Source organism: Cynoglossus semilaevis, chromosome 17 (genome assembly GCF_000523025.1).
Source record: "Cynoglossus semilaevis isolate Cse_v1.0 chromosome 17, Cse_v1.0, whole genome shotgun sequence".
In the NCBI taxonomy this organism is placed as follows: domain Eukaryota; kingdom Metazoa; phylum Chordata; class Actinopteri; order Pleuronectiformes; family Cynoglossidae; genus Cynoglossus; species Cynoglossus semilaevis.
In genome coordinates this window covers 12,165,421-12,185,823 of record NC_024323.1, presented here as the reverse complement: position 1 = coordinate 12,185,823, position 20,403 = coordinate 12,165,421, and the positions used below count along the sequence as shown (strand labels likewise).

Genomic DNA, 20,403 nt, shown 5'->3' with positions numbered 1-20,403 from the left:
ACATGACCTGATGTTTGTCTTCTTAATAACGCCAATGGGACAATACACACGTTTATTATTACATATAATTATTTTTATTGTTTTTTCTAAAAAGCTCTGAAACCCAACCTTGATTGATTATTTCAAAATATTATCTTGTGGACCAAAAAAACTCCATCGACTGTATGTAAGAAATTGACATCAGTGACAGAGACCAGGTGTGAAGCATCACAGATAACCAGGTGCTTGCTGGGTAAAAAAAGAAACGGGTCAAGCACACATCTCACAAGTCATGCTTTATCACTGAATTCCCTCTGAATTGAATCATCAAGTTTCAAAATGAACTGAATTAAATTGTACGTGAACATGGAGCAGAAACTAGTGCAGTTTATGGAGATTCGTCCCAGCAGACATGATGGAGAGACATAAAAAGAGAAGTTGATTTACTGATTGTTTCTTGAGGTATTAGACAGAATTCACCGTATCTTCACAACAGGATGAAGTCTTTACTTAAAGATCTGGTTCCTGTTGGCGGGGTTTCAGAGTTCAAGCTCAATCTTGATATCCATCTTTGCCTTATATGGATCCAGCAGGGGGCGTATTTCTTCAGTCAGAAACCTGGTCACCTAGGAACAAAAAAAAGTCAATGGACTTTACATTTTAAGATTATAAAAAAAATTGCCCTTAAAAGCCTGTAACCATGGAAACAAGTGCACATACATAAATATAGTCAATATTTTGTTGAAATTCATTTTGATCAGACAAAGTAAAGCATATTGAGAATAACAGACCGTTGACGTAGCAGGTTTCACACCTGTAAGATACAAAAGTGTTTACCTGTTGTGGAGCACGACCAATGAAAGTCTTGGGGTCCAACAGATCATCCAGCTGCCCCAGGATGGGGGCAAAGTATGGGTCTCGCTGCACTCTGGCCAGAAGGTCATTATCTCCACCTTCCTGTTTGACCACAGCTGCAGCTTCCTGGGACAGAACACGGATTTTCTCGTGGCAATCCTACGTCGGAGACAACGGAGACAAATCGAGACGTGTGGATGAGAATATTAAAAACCTTGACCTGACTTTTTGTTACAGAACACCTCCTCCTCCTCCTCCAACCTGTCTGTTTCCTCCAGCCTTCACCATGGCCATGATGATGTTCTCCGTGGCCATGAAGGGAAGCTCGTGGCGAATGTGTCTCTCGATCACTTTGGGGTAGACCACCAGACCCTCCGTGATGTTCTGCAGCGTGCTGAGAATGATGTCGGCCGTGAGGAAGGCCTCGGGCAGAGAGATCCTCCTGTGATGTGTTCAGGAACATCTTTTTAAATTTAACATGAGACAGTATCTGGAGACATCAATGCAAATAAATAAGAAGAACAAAGAGAAGAAGAAGCAGCAGGAAAAGGTGAAGAAGAAGATGAACGAGGAGATGAAGATTGACCAACTTCATCTTTTTTTCATTTGCTGACCTGTTAGCACTGTCATCCAGTGTCCTCTCCAGCCACTGCACAGATGCCGTCTGCAACGGGTCAGACATTAGCGCCACCAGGTGTCGAGCCAAGCTGCAGCAACGCTCGGATCTCATGGGGTTCCTCTTGTAGGGCATGGCACTGGAACCTTTAATGTTGATAAAACAATTAATTAATACAATCACTGCATTTGAAAAAACGCATTTCAATTCAACTCTATTGTGATAAACATACAGAGGAAAAATACATTCCTTTTTATTTTTAATTACCATTTCAATGTACATAAGAATACATCTATGTATTTTCATTTTTTTTTTCTATCGTATATGAGGTATGTACCAATCTGCTCCTTCTCAAAAGGCTCCTCGATCTCCTTCAGGTTGGCCAGCAGTCGGATGTCTGTGCAAATCTGCAGCAGAGAAGAACTGACTTAGATTGGAGCACCACTAGAGGGAGACATTTCCTTCTTCAACTTACCTTGTGGACAGTGGCTCCCATACTGGCCAGGCTGGACAAACAGTCCACATCCACTTTACGGCTGTAGGTCTGACCAGTCACTAAATAAGCTCTGGGTGAGAAGAAAATAAACTTTTATTATCCCGTGTTAGCCTAGCAAACTCAGGAAACTCAAGCAGCGGAGAGCAGAACTTACCTTTTAAAACCTGCCATTTCTGTCACCATTCTGTCAAGCTCTTCCACCTGGTGGACAAAGGTGGGAAACTCAGTTTTCCACTTCTTGTAAATTAAATGTCAAACTTTTTTTTTTTTTACCTATGATTCATGTCGAGGTCACTCTCAAACTCTGACAATCTGCTGCGGAGCTTTTCTTTCCCCAACAGCCACAAATCAGATAAATTATGTTATATACCTTTTCATGTTCTCCCTGAAAGAGCTGCAGGAAGCTGGCCTGGGTCCCGGTGGTCCCTTTGACCCCTCTAAACCGTAGATCATCACGAGCTCTCTGGACGTTCCGCATGTCCATGGCCAGGTCCTGCAGCCACAGACAGGCCCGCTTCCCCACTGTGGTCAACTGGGCAGGCCTGCAGAAAACAAACAGATACAGAGATATACTGCAGTACACGCTAAATACGTGATGAAAGATGTGCAGTTTGACAAACTCACTGGTAGTGGGTGAAGCCCAGTGTGGGCAGGTCAGCGTACGTCTCTGCAAAGTTTGTCAGTCTGTCAATGACTCTGGCCAGCTGCAAAAAGCAACACGAAAAATTAGATCAAGTGATTTTAAAAATCAGTATTTTTACACATACATACAGTAACAGATACAGTAACAGATACAGTAACAGATACAGTAACAGCCGGCATTGACTCATTCTAATCTGATTAGCCATGACTTAAAGTAATGTTTAAGGATATGTTCACATTTTATGCACACAAAAAAGTCAAGTGAGGACAGAAATGTGTCCGTACAACAGAGACACTTGTCTGCCACTGGTGTGGAGTCTGAATAAAGTCCTGGGATACAACCATACCTGCTCAGATTAAACCAGATTTTGGGGACATCAGCCCAACCTGTCCAGCAACTAGTGTTTGAACTGAGTAGTACATGAGCCTTTGTGCATTTTCTTAAAAATAAATAAATAAATAATTAAATCATGATTTAAAAAGGCATAAAATGTTGTTACTTCTACACTGATGGCGGCTGAAAACATCTGAGACACAGAGCTCAGTCACAGATGCAGCTCTGATAAACTGCTCCTGTTCAGTAGCCAGCAGCTGAGCCTCACCTTAGGCAGGAGAATGTCAAAGCCGTCACGCAGCATAATCAGATCCTGGAGGGACAAACAAAACATGAAAGTGTTTGAAAACGACAGAAAACTGGCCAAAAAAACAAGAAACATAAGGAATGTGAAAAAAGAACGACTTAAATATTTACAGTGTTAATAAACAAAACATGAAAGTGTTTGAAAATGACGGGAAACTGGCCAAAGAAACAAGAAACATAAGGAATGTGAATAAAGAACGACTTAAATATTTACAGTGTTGTCTCCCACATAGCAGGAGGTGGCCCCCAGATGGATGATGGGAGCAGCGGTGGGACAGCAGTGTGCGAAGGTGTGGACATGAGCCATGACATCGTGTCGGAGTTTGCGTTCCTCTTCAGCCGCCATGACAAAGTCAATGTCCTCCGAGTGGCCCTCCATCTCCAGGATCTGAGCGTCGGTGATGGGCAGACCCAGAGCCTGTGGACCAGGAGGGACGGAAACAGAGACAAAACATCAACATAAATAATTACAGTTGTACAGACACATGTGACATGAAATATAACATAAAAACATGACATAATATAAAAAACATTTTGCAAGGCCTTTAAAGGTAACATGAAGTATTTGTCAAAAGATAATTCTTTCTTCATTCATGGTTAACCAGAGCAGATACTCATGATGTTGGTCGTTATTTTGTGTTGTCCTCGTGAGAAGACACATGGTATCTTGATTAAATTAGAGTTTTCTTCATTAGGTAAACAGTCATGAGATGACACAATGGAATGGACCAGTGGAGTAACTTAACCCCTAAACAAACTTTAAAACATATCAGTGTGTACAGTTCAAAGGGCAGTGAGGTCAAACAATGTTGTAACAACGGTCACGCTACTCAATACTCAATACTGTAGTTTTAATGCCAAAATACAAAATAAAAACAAGGAAGCAGCCCAGCTCATGGAAGAAGTTTGACAGTAACACAATATCTTTACTACCAAGACCTGCAGGGGGCTCCACATACCCAAAGCTCTCTGATAAAAGGAAGAGAAAAGTCTGACCATCCTGAAACAGTATGTAGGCATGTGTGTTTAAGGAGTCATGTGAAAGTTGTCAGTAATCAGATACAGACCACTTTTAAAAAGAAATGACTGACCCTTCTGTGTTAGACTGCAGTGACACGTGACAAAAAAAACCCCCCACAGTGTCCAGTTAAATGTCAATCCACTGCTTTATTACACTGGTTTATATCGTTTTACTTTTTTAAAAAATACCACCACAGATCAATTTAATTCAGAAAAATAATTGTATAAAAGCAATAAAAAATATGTTTTAAATTAAATTTTCTCTCTATGAACTTGTTCATGTCCATTTTAAATTATCTCTAATCTCTATACAATCTGGATTTAAACAGTAATTATCCAGACGTGTTCTTAAATGAGCAGGAGGAGAATGTTTATTCTACATCCATGTCAAAACGTGATTTATTTGGTCAGAAGACAAACACAAATAGACGCCTCAAAGGCCTCAAATATAAAACTAATATCCTGTGTGTCTGAATCATTTTTACCTGTGCAATATCGTTCATTTTGTATCTCTAATATAACTAAGTAATTACAGTGGGCAGCTTGGTGCTCTCTCCACAGTTCTAATTTTGGAGCAGGAAACACGAGAAGAGTCCGTGAAGGTCGACAGCTGTACTTTGTAAGACTTTGAAAGTATGCTTATGAACTGTGTGTGTGTTTGAATAAGTACGAGCAGCAGCACCAAACAGAACAACGTTTCAAACCTTCTCAGCCTTGGCCAGATAAATCCACAGCTTCCTCCAGGTGGTGAATTTCTTCCTGTCGCTGAAGTTGTACGCCATTTCCTTGCTAGCATACCTGGACACCAGCGGTGAGCGGTACTTCATGAACTCGTCGGCGGATTCCATGTTTGTCGAAACCGGTGGTGTCCACTACTACAGTCGAAATAGTCTGCCGGTACCCAGCACTTCTGCATACAACTGTAAACACGCACGCACGCGCGCGTTCACACAACTCCCGCCGACTTCTTCTTCTCCTCCTTTACGACATCAGGCATCGATTTGCTGCAGCACTGCCACCGCCTGGTTTTAAGCCGTCACTGACTGTCGCTATCACCCTGAAACAAGAAATATCTTATATTTACATTTGTCTTTTCCATTTTAGCATTAAATAAAACAGACAGTTGGATATAGTTGGATATTACAAGATATTTAACAAGGTTATCATATACGTATTTATTTAGAAACACCTGCTTTAAAAATGAAACGATTCATATTTTTATACAAAGATTATTCGAGATGGAACATTAAACCCCCCCCCCCCCCTGAAATTATAAACTACAAAAAAGCTTTAAATGTGGGCTTTTCGTATGTTATCGGTGTTATTATTAACTACATTTATACTAAAATCATTCGTCCGTACGTCACTCGGGGTTACTTTGTGGCCTACTCCTTGTTCTTCGGACTACCCGAGTAACTTCTGTCCTTTGTCGGGTGCTGGTGGTCACTACAGCAGTAGCCCACTTCATAATCACTGCCTGTTTATTTCGAACTGTTTATTTCAACTGATAAGGATTTCCACTGCAGCAAACATCCAAGTGGGACAAGGACTTCTAACGATGGATCACGTGCACACCACTCTCTAAAATCCGCATGGCACAGACGGTGCGTTTTGCGACAACTAAAATGAACATACGGCATTGGGTCTGCATGCTTACATCAGTGGTCATTAATACGCTGAGTCGAGCAGGGATGTTTCCCGGTCGCTTATCACCTTAAAAAACTGCAGCACCAGTTCACGTGTAAGCTGCTACGTGACGTAGAAAGGCTGCAGGGCGAAGGAACCAGGATGTTTATGTTAAAAATAAACATTTGCTTTATTTGTTTTCACAACTGCTTTCTTACGTAATTTCCCATGGGTCCGTGAACGCTTCTCGCAATAGAGCGGATACAATTAACCCTCTGAACATCCAAGGATGATCTCACACATTCAGGGAGATTTATGCAAGTTTTCCCCTCATAGGTTGATGTTCCCTTCAATATGTAGTCGTTTTTACCTGCACAACAACCCCGTAATTGTGCTCTATTTATAGAAGACTCCATGTGTTATCTATTTGCCAGCCTTAGATGAATATTTAAATGTATTCATGCAGTATAAATGTTCCTCCTCTGCCTCACATGTTTCTGTGTCTGCAGGCATCATGGAAGCAGCTGTGCCTGAGCATGATGCAGCAGCAGTAACTGGGGAATACATCCAGCTGTAAACAGAGAACAGAGAGTGCTCCCTTTCTCTCCCCCCCTCCCCACTCTCTCTCTCTCTCTCCTCTCTCTCTGTCCATCCATCCTTCTATCTGTCCTCCTGACTGCAGTCTACATACAGTGGCACACTCCTCCTCCTGCTGCTCTGTGATACAACCGAGTGGGAGGAACAGCTCTCTCTGTTTTGCCTCAAAAAAAAGGGGGGGAGAAAAAAAATGACGAGACGTCTTCCTGGATCTGCTGCAGCAGAGGTGGATCTGGCGTCCTGACTTCTGCACTGCACAATCCTTCCACTTTGCTCAGACTGACTAATGTGATAAAAAGAAGGAGAGTTGGAAGACACGGAGGAGACAGAAGGCACAGAGAAGAGGGCGGAAAAGAACCATAGTAGGGTGAGGGGGTGTGGGTGATATCAGATTATAAACAGAAAAGGAGAGTTATATGGCAGAGGGGGAGAGAGAGATGGAGGGAACATTAGATAGAGTGAGTCACACCGCAGTAGGATGAGGGCTACGGAGAAAGACGGAGCCAAGAAGCATTCAAGGTGCCACTCTTTTGCCCGACACTCGGGATCTGTTTCTTTGTAGGAAGGGGCAAGAAGAATAATCCACCGTGGAGACGAGAAGGAGAAGAAGAAGGGGGGTCGAGGAGGAGGAAGCCAGGGGTTCCACACACAAGATGGCTGCTGTGTCCTCTGCTTCTGACTCTGGTAAGTGGGTCTTCATTCTCATTGCTGGCTCCTCATCAGCATCACCTCACAACATCCAGGCTAAACTTTGACAGCCATGACAATGTTTTGATGTGACTCTGGGAAACTGTTGCACGAGACAACTTCCTGTGTTTGGCCACTCACATGGACGGTGTCAGCAGCAGTGTGTAGCCTCCCACTGCATTCTGCCCTTCTATCATCTTCGCAGACATCTTACTGTTCACGTTCTCCGCAATGTCAATTTATCAAAACATTAAAATGTCTGCTTCTCGTTTCGGCTGAAAAGTGAGTCACCGTCGACCATGTCCTGCTCTGTGATTCCTCTTCTCTGACACCATTCTTTCAGGAGCTAAGTAGGAGTTATATGGTGAATTACGTGGGATGAGGAAGTAGATGATAAACGGGAACAGGTGTAAGGAGGCAAGGAGCCCAAATAAGTCCAGGACAAGGGGGAAACTGAAGGAGTCAGGACAGAACGAGGGCAAGGAGATTACACACTGTTGTGGAAATAGAGCAGGCTCGTCTTCATCGTCCAATCCCTTTGGGGACAAAAAGACTGAAAGTGAACAAACACCAGTCGTTCCCTTTGAGGCCTTTAGGGACTGTACGTCAAATAGAACTGGAAAAAAAAACAATCAATCCTCACCTCTCAGTCTTTATCGTCTGTTTCTACAGTTGACCCCCGGGGCCGCCATCCCCCCGAGCGTAGACTGCTCATCCTGGGGGGCCCACAGTCCGGCAAAACCTCCACAGCCAACACCATCCTGGGGGATGAGGTCTTTGATGCCGGGACAGAGACGACACACAGCAATGTGGGCCACACGGAGATGTACGGCCGACGTGTCACCGTGGTGGATACCCCACCCTGGGCGATCCCAGTCGACGCTGACGATGACACAGAGGAAAACAATAACGACAACGCTGGCGCAGAGTCGGACAATCCGCCACGCCCCGTGCCGAGCCTGGACAGTGAGGGGCCCTGCATGGGGGCCATTCTGTGCCCCCCCGGACCTCATGTGATACTGCTGGTGGTGTCGGTCACTCAGCCTTTCACCGACATCCACAGGAGGGCGGCGGATGAGCAGCTGGGGGCCCTGGGTGGAGGCACTTGGAGGTACTCTATGGTGCTCTTTACCGGGGTGGACAAGCTGCCCAAAGGGGTCTTCATTGAGGAGCACATATCCAACACTGGAGAAGCCCTGCAGTGGTTGGTGGAGAGGTGTGGGAGCAGGTATGTTGTTATCTACCCCCAAACTACCCCAAAGTTCCTACCCTTGGTCAGTTCACCAAATTGACCTCCCCCTGCCCGCCCATGTGGGAAAACTTTGCAGCAACAGCCTGGCAATAAGTAATTCCATGACACTGGGAACTGTAAGACAAACAACTTGAGATAAATATTAAATTTAAAAATCATTTGGAGGATTTTGTGGAGTCGTAGCCTGAACCACGTGACGTCTTTAGAATACACATTAATCTCTGACTAACTTCTCCCAAGTACATTGTTTTTTTCCCAAGGAATTTACTTTGTTAAACATGTAAGTTATCAACCCTGTCCATCAATGACACCCGTCAGAGCTCCATAAAGACAGACTGGAATGTTGTGATGTAATCTCAGAAGTTTCCTGTTTCCTGTGTTGACGAGAAAACACAGATGTTAACATACAGTACAACCACGTCTTTCTAGGTATCACGCCTTTGACAACACACTCAAAGAGACCGACGATACCACACAGGTACCTGAGCTGATGGAAAAGGTGGAGGAAATGATCACCGACAACCAAGGTTAGCGTCTCACCTGTGGAAATAGTTCAGGTTTTTGATCAGAGCCTGATTGTTACAGCTCGGTCCTGTGTTTATTGCATTATTGATGAATAAATTGAGCTGTACCACTGTATGAAAACAGTCGATGAATCTTTAATGGATGCTGTTGTGCAGGCTGGTACTTTGAGGTGAACGAGCTGATTTTACTGGAGGAGGAACAGGCCAGGAGAGCCCTGGAAGAAGAGCGGATGAGGATGGAGGAGCACGCCCGACAGAGGGAGCAGATGATTGGAGGACCTCCCAGAGGTGTGTGTGTGTGTGTTTTGGAAAAATCTCAGTGGGCCCCATAAGATAGATTATTGTGTTGTTGTTCTTGGTAAAAGAGTTAAGAATGTGGTTTGATTAGAATCCCACAGTTTGACAGCTGTATGTCCACATTATCAAGAGAAAGAATGAGATGTTAGACACCATGGCTACTGAAACAACTTGATATCTTGTAGATGGATTTAATTTGTTTGTGGGGAATTACTATTGGTATATGGGAATCAATTGGTTATTGTTATGATCCTGAGTAGGTTCAACAAAAGAATGGAAGAGTCCTTACAAAATAACTGCAATGTGTGTGTGTGTGTGTCTGTGTCTGTGTCTATTTGCACACGATCTTGTGTTCCAGAAAAACAGCTTACTCATTTCTGCTCAGTCAATACTCATTTTCTCTTTTCCAAGAACCTCTCTGTCTCCTTCCCTCCTAAGTCTTTCACTTTCATCACCAGAGCTCCGGTTGCTTTTGTTGGGCTGGAAGGGTGTTGGAAAGAGTTCTGTGGGGAACTCCATCCTGGGGCGTCGGTATTTTGAATCAGGCCAGGAGACGGATCTGTGCCTCCGCAGGCAGGCCCTCGTATCAGGCCGCCGGGTCACTATAGTGGACACCCCAGGTTGGGACTGGTTCTCAGTGGGGCGTACACCTAAACGTATTCGCCAGGAGTCCCAGCGGGGCGCCGCCCTCCTGCGTCCTGGACCTCACACACTGCTGCTGGTCCTCCCCGTCGTCTCGTCCCTCACGGCCAGGAAGAGGCGAACACTCCTGTCCCACTTAGAGACGCTGTTCGGGGAAAACGCCTGCCTCCACACCATGGTGCTCTTCAGCTGTGGTGATTGGCTGGGTCGCACGCCCATTGAAGACCACATCCTCAGAGGTGGGCGGGAGCTGCAGAGACTACTTGAATACTGTGGAAACTATTACCACGTCCTGGACAGTAAGACCCCCGGGAAAGACCGCAGCGTGTCGGTCCTGCTGGACAAGATCGAGGAGATGATCCGGGAGAACGGAGACAAGGCCTTCCTCCCCATTCAGATCGAGTGGCGTAAGTCATAGAGTCAATGTTATCACCTTTATCATCATCATCATCATCCTCATCATCTACATAGACTAATTAAACTGTGCTGCCTTTGACAGTGAGCGAGGAGAGCTCTTACTCCTCTGACAACACAGAGCCTGAAGATGACTGTAGAGGATGCCAGCTGCAGTGATGGACCTGACCTAAAGGACAAACATCACCTCATGTAACACTAACCTCATCTCCTTTCAACTCTGTGGAGCTTTAGGGAAAAACAAAACTGCAGACAGTTCGGAGCAAGTGTCTCTAACTGAGTGACTCCAGGTTAGAAAATGAAAAGAAGTGAACTGTAAACAATCTCATCCGAGACTTAATGTTCATTCACAAAAGCCTGGTTCAGACCTGAGAGGAAGAAGAGAGGGGTTTTTACCTCCTACCTCTGGTGAAGGAGAGCTGAGTAAAGAATTACTCACTGTTTGATCTACAAAGATATTTTTTTGAAAGTAAAAAGTAAAAAACGACAGGATCTGTCAAAGTTAAAGGAACAGGACGACATTTTCTGTTCTCTACAGAAGGAACGTAAAATATTCCTCCCAAACGTCTGATTGGTCGAGCTCAGGGTCTTCAGCTGATTCATTCAGAGCAAAATCTGGCTCGATAAATAAAAGACAAATCAATGAAAGTTAAAAATGTACAGACGTGGGTCACATAATAATTAAAATCCTTTTTTTTCCTGTGAGTATTCGCTTCGCAACGAAAAAGGGGCTCAGTCTTTACGCTGAGGTTAAAACCGATGACGTTGATATTCTTGTGCCAAAAAAAAAGTGCTAAAACAGTCAGGAAATAAATAAATATATATGTATATTTTTTACCTCGCTTTCCCTGTAGCATTCAGGCAAAAGCTGAGCTGAGTTGAAAACCCCCCAAAGCTGTTCTGAGACTGTGCAGACCTCAGATCCCCGTGGAGCTGCTCGGGCTGGCTCTGCCTCCCCGTTTGTTGTCATGAATATGGTGCATTATTGACAAGGTTACACTTGGCCACGTGCCTCAGCATCAAAGCTGTAGAGCGGCCCTCCGGCTGGGCAGCATCCTCTGGGCTACATCAAGGCTTAAGCATGCTACAAGCAACAACATGACCTCATTCTCATGAACATAGGGCTTCACTACCTTCGACATCTGTGACACATTGGTCCCTGTCATTTGATGGGACGCAACAAAAGAAGAAAAAAAAACTCAGCTCTCAGAGGCATGTTAAGACACCGCATGCAGCTAAACCAGTGCCTACGTAGACGAAGGCAGACTCACCCCTCGTTCACTTGCTTGAGCAGGTTTATGTAAATTGCTGATACAACATAACAACCCTCTACTTTTAACAGCTGCAAAAAAAAGAAAAGAAATAAGTAGGAAAGAAAGAATTCACACACTTAAACATATAAGAGGCGAGGTTCTTTCAAGGACACGGACCACTGCACATTTCTTTTTCCCTTTTTTATCCAACCTGTCATATTAAATAGTGGAGAAAATAATACTTAGTGCATTAAAGTGTCAAGTGCTGAAGGCTCAGCCTGGAGTAAAACAAATGTGCAGTTGTCCCAATGCTTATGGTCTGGACCGTCGAGTGTGTGGCCAATACCACTGTCATGCTGTAAAGTTTGATTAGTTAAAGAGAGAAAAAATATATAGATATAGATATATAATAAGAAAGCCTATAAAAATTCCAGACAGTGCTTCTTTTGTGCTTTACCGACTCTGTGCTTCATCTTTAGTGAAGTAGGCTGCTGCAGCACTTAGTGTGACGAGCATGACTTTTTCAAGGTATTCATTCGGAGTCTTAGTCCCAGCTCCACCTGTGAACCTGTGGTGTAGGCAGTGTACAGTATATTTACATTGTAAAATAAGAAATATATATTAGGCTTTTAGCAAAGCATTTTGCACTGTGTATCACTTTACCGTAGCCAAAGTGGCATTACTTCTCCCTGTGTGGTCCTCTGTACACGGTGACAGCATCATCTGTACTCTGTTCATCCCCCAGGCAACAAAAATAAAAAGGTGTGGATTCACTCATCTGTTCATTATTTATTTATTCTATTAACTCGTGCTTTTTTGTTCTTAAAATACAAAAATACATTTGCTATGCTGTCCTAAATTATGTTGACAGATGGGGACTTACGCAGTATTGCCACTAGGTGGGAATGTTGCTAGCAAAATGGTCTGCAACCTATTATCCCTCTACAGACGAGGCATATTTTTAAATTTACAAATTGTGCTAAATGCTAACTAAATCGAGTTTGATTACTAAATTATTGTCTGTAAATGAGAGAATTTTTTAAAATCCTAAAAAACTAATGATTAATAAAATATCAGAAATGCATTATTGCTGTTAGAAAGTTGACATAAATGTTGCAAAAGAACTAGAAGATAACAATAACAATAATAAGTTAGCCCAAAAATTGTCGTTTTTCTAGTGAATACAAATTAGCTTAATGCTAACATAAAGACAGTAAGAGATTGGCATAAAGTATGGGGGGGTGCTATGGTAATTTCTAACATTAACACAAAGACAGCTCATTGTTATGCAACAAAACTGAGGTCATCATTTTTGACCTTGACTGTACGCTGTCCTTAACTGATACCGATTGAGAACGGAACATTGTGTTTTTCATAACGTAGTAATCTAAATTCTTACTTCGTGCTCATGACTACAGGTATTTGCATGGCACTGTAATTAAAGAGTAACTTGTGCGTCTGTGTATTATTTTGAGTGTTGATTATAATTAGCAACGTGTTCATTATCAAGATTACTATGTTCTGCGCGTCAAAAAGTGAAAATTAGCCTGGAGCGAGACGTGGTTTAAATGGTTTTCTCTGTGTACATAGGTCTCCAAACTGATTTAACTCCACATATAGATCATCGTGTAACTATCTGGACTAAGGCCTGGACCATTTACTGTGTGGGCATCTTTCACTGAATGCTCCCAGTTTCCTTTAAATTATTGTTTCTGGTCTAGCAGTAATCAGCAGTTTCATGCTCCCCTCACTTTCTCCCACAGGCTGTAACAAGCATAGGGTTTTTCCTAAAAGTTCACTGCAGCGTCACAGAGAACAGTGGAGGGAAAAAAACATGCATAAAATGGCATCATTGTTTCTCCATCAAATAGCATTTTAACTTCACGTGACTGTCAGTTGATAGAGAGAGTCATGCATTGGCAGTACTTACTGGTCAGGTGGCCTTCATTATCCTCATCCCTGTGTGTGTGTACGTGGGATTGAAATTCAAAGAGGATCCGCTCCAGACCTTAAACATTTATGGAATGACATTGTAAATTATGATCAGATGAGAGGAAACATCTTTGTGATTAAAGTAATGTTCTAAACAGATTAAACAACACTGTGATCCTGATAGGGCTGTGTTTCTGGACTGAGCCTAGTATCAGTAGCTTCTCTGTAGAGTAAAACTCTGGTTTGGTGTCAAGGCTGGTGTGTCACTTGACCTTAAACAGGTCAGGTGATCACAAAAATATCCCATGGTCACAGATTGCCATGCTATGCTCTGTGGGGTAGCCAGGCTGCCACCCCTCTACAGCCAGACCAGAGGGCCTGTTTGCTAGTTACAGGAAGGTGGCCCCACCTGTGATCACGTTCAGGGCTGTGGGAGAAAAAAAAAATCACATTTGATTTGATCCCTTGATATTTAAATTACCTCCATTATGGCCCAGGGGTTGGCTCTCTGCACTTCCTTTAAGATACCTGTATCAGAAAAAGATATGGAGGGTATACATATATTATATGTAAACGTGCTGAAAACTATTGTCCAGCAATGTTTAATAAAGTCAAATGTATGGTACTGAGACATTCAATGTTGTCAATATTTTGTTGTACATTTTATATGTCATGTCACCCCTGCTGCACATCCTCTAATTATTAAATAATTTCAAACAATGAATAGAGTGCTAAGCAAAATCCAACTCTATGAAAGGTCACCTTGTTCTATAAAGGACTGAATGTAGCTAGTTCATATGGAGATTAAGATATAAATGTTATTGAACTAATAAAATTTCCCACATCCCACCAAGAAATCATAGATAAACAGAAATAGACTTTAAAAAGTTTTATTAAGAGCATAATACAGGAGTGTGATTACACTTGTCTTTAGACTTTAATAAGAAGACTTACTGGCAAAAAAAATATGATATATACATTACAAGACACAGCACAAAAGTTAATTGAATATTTGTTTTTTAAATTTATGCAAATACTCTAAAACATGAGAAAACTACATGAAATACCAATATGGATTAGATGGGAATTTTTCTTATTTGCATGTTGTGTAATAGAATACATGTTGTAATACATCTTTGTAGTCAGAAATACCCCCCACTTCCTAAACCCTTAAAACTTCAGGATACTTCCTAATCTGCCACTTTCTGGCCCGACCTCTAGAGGTCAGGACTGAGGCCCTTCTTGACCCTGGCCAGGCGAACCTCCTCCATTAGCTCTTTGAGGTACTCGATCTCCCTGGCCATGGACTCAGCCTTCTCCTTCAGCTCTACATTCTTCCTCTCCAGAATGGTGTGTTCTGTAAGAAGTGCTTCCTGCTCTGCCCTTTTCTTTTGCCGGTACCGAGTGGCAGCCGTCTTATTCTGCTCCATCTTCTTTGATTTCTTGTCTCTTGGTGCCTTCAGAGAGACCTTTTCATCCCATCCAGATCCTTGGGGGGAAGTGATGTCATCATCATCATCATCGCTATCACAGGGGGAGGATGGACTATCTTTGTATGGATCAGGGTATGGTCTGGTTCTGGATGACCTTTTAGGAGGGGTAGTAGGAGGGGATGAGCGGATGACCTCTGATGTTGAAGCAACAGTGGTTGGGGTGCTGGTTGTAGTGGTGAGTCCCATTTCATTTCTGGGAGCCAATACTAGGACAATGCGAGTTGGTGAAAGGGACAGAACGACCCTCTGTACCTGAGGTACAACAGTGGCCAATACTGGCTTTACCTCACTTGCAGAGACATCCACTTCACTGCCGAGGTCCAGGGTGTACACAGGGGAGGAAGACGAATCAATCACAAGAGCAGTTGGGTCTGGGGAAGCAGGTTCAGACTTGATCTCCAGTTCTTGCTCAGGCTCTGGGACAGATAATGGTGAGGAAGGAGAATGTAGCTCATCGACCAAGGACTCAGAATCAGCTATGGAAATGACTGAAGCATTTTCACAAACAGTGCAGTCTGTGGTAGGAGAGGTAGAAGGAGGAGGAGCTGAGGGATGGCATGGGAGCTCAGGAGACGAGAGGGTGGGCACAGGCAAGTCGAGCTCCATGGGGCAATTCAACGAAGCCACGAGATCTTCTGTAGAGGGCTCTTCGGTGGGACTGCAGGAGCCAATCAGTGATTCCAGGTCAAACTCATTCAGATCCATCTTCTCAGTCATCCAGTCAAAGTCACCAAATGCATCCTCTGAAAATTAAATAAAAAATTATACAGTTAAAGTATTGCCTGTAATATAAAAGCCCATTTAAGTGTGTTATGAATGTGATATTTAATTCTTAATTTTACAATTATTACCATTCCTGTCATCTGAGACTGAGTGATCACTTCTCAGCTGATCAGGGTGGCCCAACCAGTGCAGGGGGGGCAGGTCAGATCCATCCCCAGCTTTGTCCTCATGAAAAGAGACAGCTGGTGGAGAAGGAGGAGGGGAGTAGAAGGGAGGAGGGGATGAGGAGGAAGACAGTGATGAGGAGGTGAGTGGTGACGCAGGGGACCCACCCCCCTCTGCTGAGGCTCCTTCTCCCTCCTGGTGTTCTTGATCAGGGTTGTAGAAAAGGGACCCCATGTTGTCAGCCATGGGAGAGGAAGGCCCCCAGAGAAGGGCCTCCATGTCTTCCAGGCCAAACTGTGAGCTTGTCATCATCGTGGTCATAGTGGCTGTTGTTGGTCACAAATGGACTGCGTGACGATGAAAGAAGAGCTTTAAATTCTTTTATGCTGTCGAATGCAGCAGTGCTGAGGGTTTCCACAAAGGACCTGGTAAATGGCAAAAAAATAAAACATATTTAGTGAATACAAAAGCATTAATATTAATAATAAGTACTAACACATCACAATGCTGACACTGTAGCAGAAATAACTGCAGTTTAATTTAGACTTTAGGCGCAACACTGCCCCCATCCCTGCAATGCACCTACTGCAAATCACGTGACTGACAGTATTACGGCTGCTGACGTCATTTGGCTTCTAAACAAGGTCAATGAGTCCGCCTTCCCCTATACCACTCCTTCGTCCCCATCCGCCATTTTCAGCAACAAAGAACCATTTTCTGACCGCCACGTTGGCATATGCCACCAGCATTTTACCAACATTTAAATTGACATAGTTGCCAATGACATTTAATGAAACTATGTTTAATTGTGTCTCTTAAAAAACGACATTTTACATGTGGTATATGTCAATGTTTAGGTTGTATTTGCTTAACGACAAGCCAATGAAAAGATATACGTAAAATACATTAAATCACAATTACTCGACGGCATGGTAAAAATACACGGGTTAAACTCTAAAGGAAACCTTTAAAGGACCTGAAAATAACGATATTTTCCGTTTAGTGATAGCAGTAACGACAGGCCGCTGACGCGCGGCCGCCGTCAACTTTCGACGACAAAACAAATATTTTTTTTAAAAAACACAGTACTTACGACATTTTGCTGGATTAGAAGTGACTCAGTGCACTGGTTGGATGCACTGTTTTGCTGGTAGCTGCTAGGTCGCTGCACACGTTTACACTGCCATTTCGGCGAAACAGACCGAGTCCTATAATGTTATGCTGTTGTTGACTGTCCGGAAGGAAAATGGCGCGCGTGGTTCTGCAGTGCTGTAATATTGAGCAGAAGCACCGACGTATCCTTCCGCGCAGCGTACTTTATCAGTGCGCGTGCTTTTGTAGTGCGCATTCCTTTATTACGCGTATGACTTGAGACTGAGTTTTCTCATGAATAAACGTGAAATTGTCATTTTGTTAACCGTAATGATAAATTCCATTTGTTTTTTGTACTGTAGCTACAATCAAACACTACTTAATAGAGCACACTAGGTTTAAAGGCATGGTAGACTTTTCTTATAAAATAGCTATAGCATCATTTCAAAATCAAACAACCTAAGCCTTTCTAATGTCTCAAAAAGTATACAGTTGTTTTTATTTACTGGGTTGTGATGTTGAGTCTGTATTTTGTTGTTAAAAATAAAAAAATAAACCTCATTGGCTGGGCTAAAATCATTGTAGATAATACATGCCTATCATGTCTGTCCCAAGAAACACATATATCTCATTCATATCCAGGTGATAAAAGCTAGTCTTCAATGCTATTATCGATGTAATCCATCAATGTTGTTATATCAGATTACTCAACATAAGGACCAGTCCATTATAACTGTATAGCACCTCTTGTAGAGTAGGAAGTAGAACTTTTTTTTTCTCTTTAATTCATCCAGAATAATGAAAGAACTGCAGTCAACTTATTTAATAATATAAATTTTATTACTTAATATACAATGTAGACTTTTATTGCAACAATTACGCATATCACAATCTCTTTTTTGTTCTTTGTCACATACACATAAGCACACACATACACAGTTCACTTGATCAACCATAGATTGTATATAAGAAATGGACAGACTGTTCAGTTTTTCATGCTGTCTATGGGGTCAACTAAACATTTCCCACATTCGATTCAGGTGCTCCAAATGATCCTGCAGATTTTTCGCTAGTAGGTGAACCCTGCCAGAAAACCTGCTCTTGTTGGACTTCTTCAGTATTTGATCATCCTCACCTGTGAAGTATTGATCCAACTCCCTGGTAAAATCTCTCAGTAGTTTCTCAGATGACAACCCTTGTGAAGTTCTCTTTTCATTGTCTATCTCTCTAAACACAGTCTGTGACAAATGGGCCACCTTTAGAGCGTCAGTCTCGGCTCCTGCCCTCTGCAGCCGGGGAATGTCATGCCTTCGTAGGTCATTCATCCCAGATAGTATAAAATCCAGGCAACTTTCCAGGTCAACAACATTTGACTTGTAATCATATACTAATTTCACAACTGTCATCTTATTCACAGTCTTCTTGTTGCACTTGGCAGTGTGAGCACCCATCCCTCCAGCAGATGCCACCATGCCAGCGCCAACAGCTGTAGCAATAAGGGAGGCCCCCATTGTCACAGGCGCTAAGGCAATACCCAACACTGCTGTCATCCCCCCTACAGCACCTGTGGTGCCACCAGCAATGCCCATTGTCTTGGTTTTTTTCTTCATCTTGTCCAAGCTGTTGGAGATGGCGTTAAACTCTGTGATGATGTTTCGCATGCATTCGCTGCGTTTCATCATTAGGAGGTTGAAGAGGCGCAGAGCCTTGCTCACATTCATTGCTCTCTGATTGAATGATCTGCATGGGCACAGGGACAAGATCTGAGATTAACAACACACTACATACAAGAAATAGACTGAGCATAGTCTGAGTGAAAGAGGAGGCCCTCGGAACTTCCAGAGCTCTGCTGGTTTCACATTTATCTTTTTTTTTCTTTCATCGGTGGCCTTAAAAATCTAAATTTTTAAGTGACTCATTACCTGATTTCTTCTTCTATACTGAGGCCATAGAGTGATGGTGTCACATTAGATTCTGTTGTAAAGACAGATGTCAGAATTTAATACACTGTAGAGATTTCAATGTACATAATAATACCCTAAATAATACCACAGGGAACTAAGAATAAAAAAGAAAATGTGCTCTTACTTGATATCCTTGCCAGCCATCTCAACATCACAATGGTTTCCTGTGTAACAAAAAAATCAATTATCATAAATCATTTCTCAATCATTTTCACCCTGATTTTCAGTGCAGTATATGTTTCCATTTTCTTTGAACCACAAAAACAATGGCCTCACGTCTGCTTCTCCTCTGGACTGACGAGAAGAGAAACAGTTACTCTGGAAGCGAAGTCCGGAACGAGGTACTGACCCCCCTCTTGTCTGTTTAATGTAAACAAAAAAAAAAAGGAAAATAGAACACTGAGATACATAAAATAAGAATACACACCACACTGTAGTATGTGAATGTGTGTATTTAACTCACCAGGGTGTCTTCATCCTCAGGGAGGACGTCCAGGTAAGGGCGATGCTCAATTTCACTGTACACTGATTCAGACAACGTCGCAGTTGTTGATGGTGGTGGTGGTGGTGGTGGGCTGAACATGCAGGGCGGAGGTCTAGGCTGCCAATGGCGTGACACATACACTTTTATTGTATTTTTTTAAATCTCAATTTAATCACATTGTTGACATTTTAGTTTTTACAACATTTGTCACACATTTCTGTACAACTTACAAGTGACTGAGTTTTCTAAAAGCTGTAATTCTGTGGCTCCTACCTGTGGAGACGAGGGTTCATAAATAGGGCACTGACTGAGCCGAGGAGGAACTGCAGGTCGGTCAACATTATCTGAAGTCTTTAAATCAAACAGGTTTACTCTTCGATTTCACATACCCAAAGGGAAATATAAATATAATTATATAAATATAATTACTTCAAACTATAACTTAACTTACCACAAAGGTCTGGCAGTAGTTCAACTGTCCTCCAGGACTTTTGTCTTGCTGGGAGCCGATTGTTGACTGTTGAGAATATGTCTACACAGTAAGAAAGAAAATAATATGAGAGGAAAATAATCTGTATATGGTTTATTTCAAAGTAAACTTCTACAACATTTACTTTCAGAAGTTATATGTTATATGTGGAAGAAAAAAAAACACTCACTCTATGTCGCATCTCTTTCAGAGATGAGGGTCTGTCATAATAAATGGATGGAAGAGGGGGCCGCTTGGGTGATGGGAGGGTTTTTGGTTTAGAGCTGACAGCTGAAGGCTAAAGCAAAAAATAATTTCAGATTCTACATCACAACAATTTATATTTCTTTATACTAGTCATAAAGGACTAGGGGTTAAAATAATAACAATAATAATAAAGGTCCATGGGAACTTGCAATGGTTTAGAACGCATAATAAATAAGAACAGATTTCACACAGGTTTTACAAAGGGGACAAAGACAACAATAACAAGTTGTCAGCATTAAACAGAGACAGTACAGTGTCAACAACAATGGCCTGA

The 20,403-nt window shown here is 42.6% G+C and overlaps 4 protein-coding genes across 10 annotated transcripts in view; 1 reads left to right on the top strand and 3 right to left on the bottom strand.

Moving 5' to 3' along the window:
* Window positions 1-260: 260 nt before the first annotated feature.
* On the bottom strand, window positions 261-5,742 carry adsl (adenylosuccinate lyase). The gene is made up of 13 exons (XM_008330187.3): window positions 5,611-5,742; window positions 4,953-5,305; window positions 3,443-3,646; window positions 3,191-3,235; window positions 2,571-2,650; window positions 2,317-2,488; window positions 2,101-2,147; window positions 1,926-2,016; window positions 1,788-1,857; window positions 1,449-1,596; window positions 1,096-1,276; window positions 817-993; window positions 261-605 (listed from the first exon to the last, which is right to left on the bottom strand). The coding sequence occupies exons 2-13, from the start codon at window positions 5,094-5,096 to the stop codon at window positions 519-521; spliced, it is 1,446 nt and encodes a 481-aa protein (XP_008328409.1). The 5' UTR covers window positions 5,097-5,305; window positions 5,611-5,742; the 3' UTR covers window positions 261-518.
* Window positions 5,743-5,949: 207 nt separating this feature from the next.
* Window positions 5,950-14,501, top strand: LOC103393285 (GTPase IMAP family member 8). Its single transcript, XM_008330188.3, has 6 exons — window positions 5,950-7,155; window positions 7,831-8,386; window positions 8,840-8,937; window positions 9,091-9,222; window positions 9,690-10,280; window positions 10,373-14,501. Exons 1-6 carry the CDS (start codon window positions 7,125-7,127, stop codon window positions 10,444-10,446), a joined length of 1,482 nt encoding a protein of 493 aa, XP_008328410.1. The 5' UTR covers window positions 5,950-7,124; the 3' UTR covers window positions 10,447-14,501.
* On the bottom strand, window positions 14,347-17,113 carry atf4b (activating transcription factor 4b). The gene is made up of 3 exons (XM_008330190.3): window positions 16,947-17,113; window positions 15,817-16,278; window positions 14,347-15,708 (listed from the first exon to the last, which is right to left on the bottom strand). Exons 2-3 carry the CDS (start codon window positions 16,172-16,174, stop codon window positions 14,690-14,692), a joined length of 1,377 nt encoding a protein of 458 aa, XP_008328412.1. The 5' UTR covers window positions 16,175-16,278; window positions 16,947-17,113; the 3' UTR covers window positions 14,347-14,689.
* Window positions 17,114-17,670: 557 nt separating this feature from the next.
* Window positions 17,671-20,403, bottom strand: part of LOC103393288 (uncharacterized) — a 6,854-nt gene continuing 4,121 nt past the window's right edge. For all 7 annotated transcript variants that reach the window (XM_025064313.1, XM_025064311.1, XM_008330193.3 and 4 more), the window contains 8 exons: window positions 20,053-20,160; window positions 19,845-19,925; window positions 19,667-19,744; window positions 19,373-19,510; window positions 19,186-19,269; window positions 19,034-19,073; window positions 18,868-18,919; window positions 17,671-18,685 (listed from right to left, as the gene is read on the bottom strand). In XM_025064313.1, coding sequence (XP_024920081.1) covers window positions 17,956-18,685; window positions 18,868-18,919; window positions 19,034-19,073; window positions 19,186-19,269; window positions 19,373-19,510; window positions 19,667-19,744; window positions 19,845-19,925; window positions 20,053-20,160 — 1,311 coding nt within the window. In that variant the 3' untranslated portion in view covers window positions 17,671-17,955. The remainder of the gene's footprint in view (window positions 18,686-18,867; window positions 18,920-19,033; window positions 19,074-19,185; window positions 19,270-19,372; window positions 19,511-19,666; window positions 19,745-19,844; window positions 19,926-20,052; window positions 20,161-20,403) is intronic.

Coding starts and splice junctions, on each gene's coding strand:
- adsl (XM_008330187.3), bottom strand. CDS start 5,096: ATGGAATCCGCCGACGAGTTCATGAAGTACCGCTCACCGCTGGTGTCC. Junction 2,017..2,100: donor GAAATGGCAGGTTTTAAAAG/GTAAGTTCTGCT, acceptor CTTCTCACCCAG/AGCTTATTTAGTGACTGGTC. Junction 606..816: donor TTGGTCGTGCTCCACAACAG/GTAAACACTTTT, acceptor TTTTGTTCCTAG/GTGACCAGGTTTCTGACTGA.
- LOC103393285 (XM_008330188.3), top strand. CDS start 7,125: ATGGCTGCTGTGTCCTCTGCTTCTGACTCTG. Junction 8,938..9,090: donor AATGATCACCGACAACCAAG/GTTAGCGTCTCA, acceptor GCTGTTGTGCAG/GCTGGTACTTTGAGGTGAAC. Junction 10,281..10,372: donor CCCCATTCAGATCGAGTGGC/GTAAGTCATAGA, acceptor TGCCTTTGACAG/TGAGCGAGGAGAGCTCTTAC.
- atf4b (XM_008330190.3), bottom strand. CDS start 16,174: ATGACCACGATGATGACAAGCTCACAGTTTGGCCTGGAAGACATGGAG. Junction 15,709..15,816: donor AGTCTCAGATGACAGGAATG/GTAATAATTGTA, acceptor TTTAATTTTCAG/AGGATGCATTTGGTGACTTT.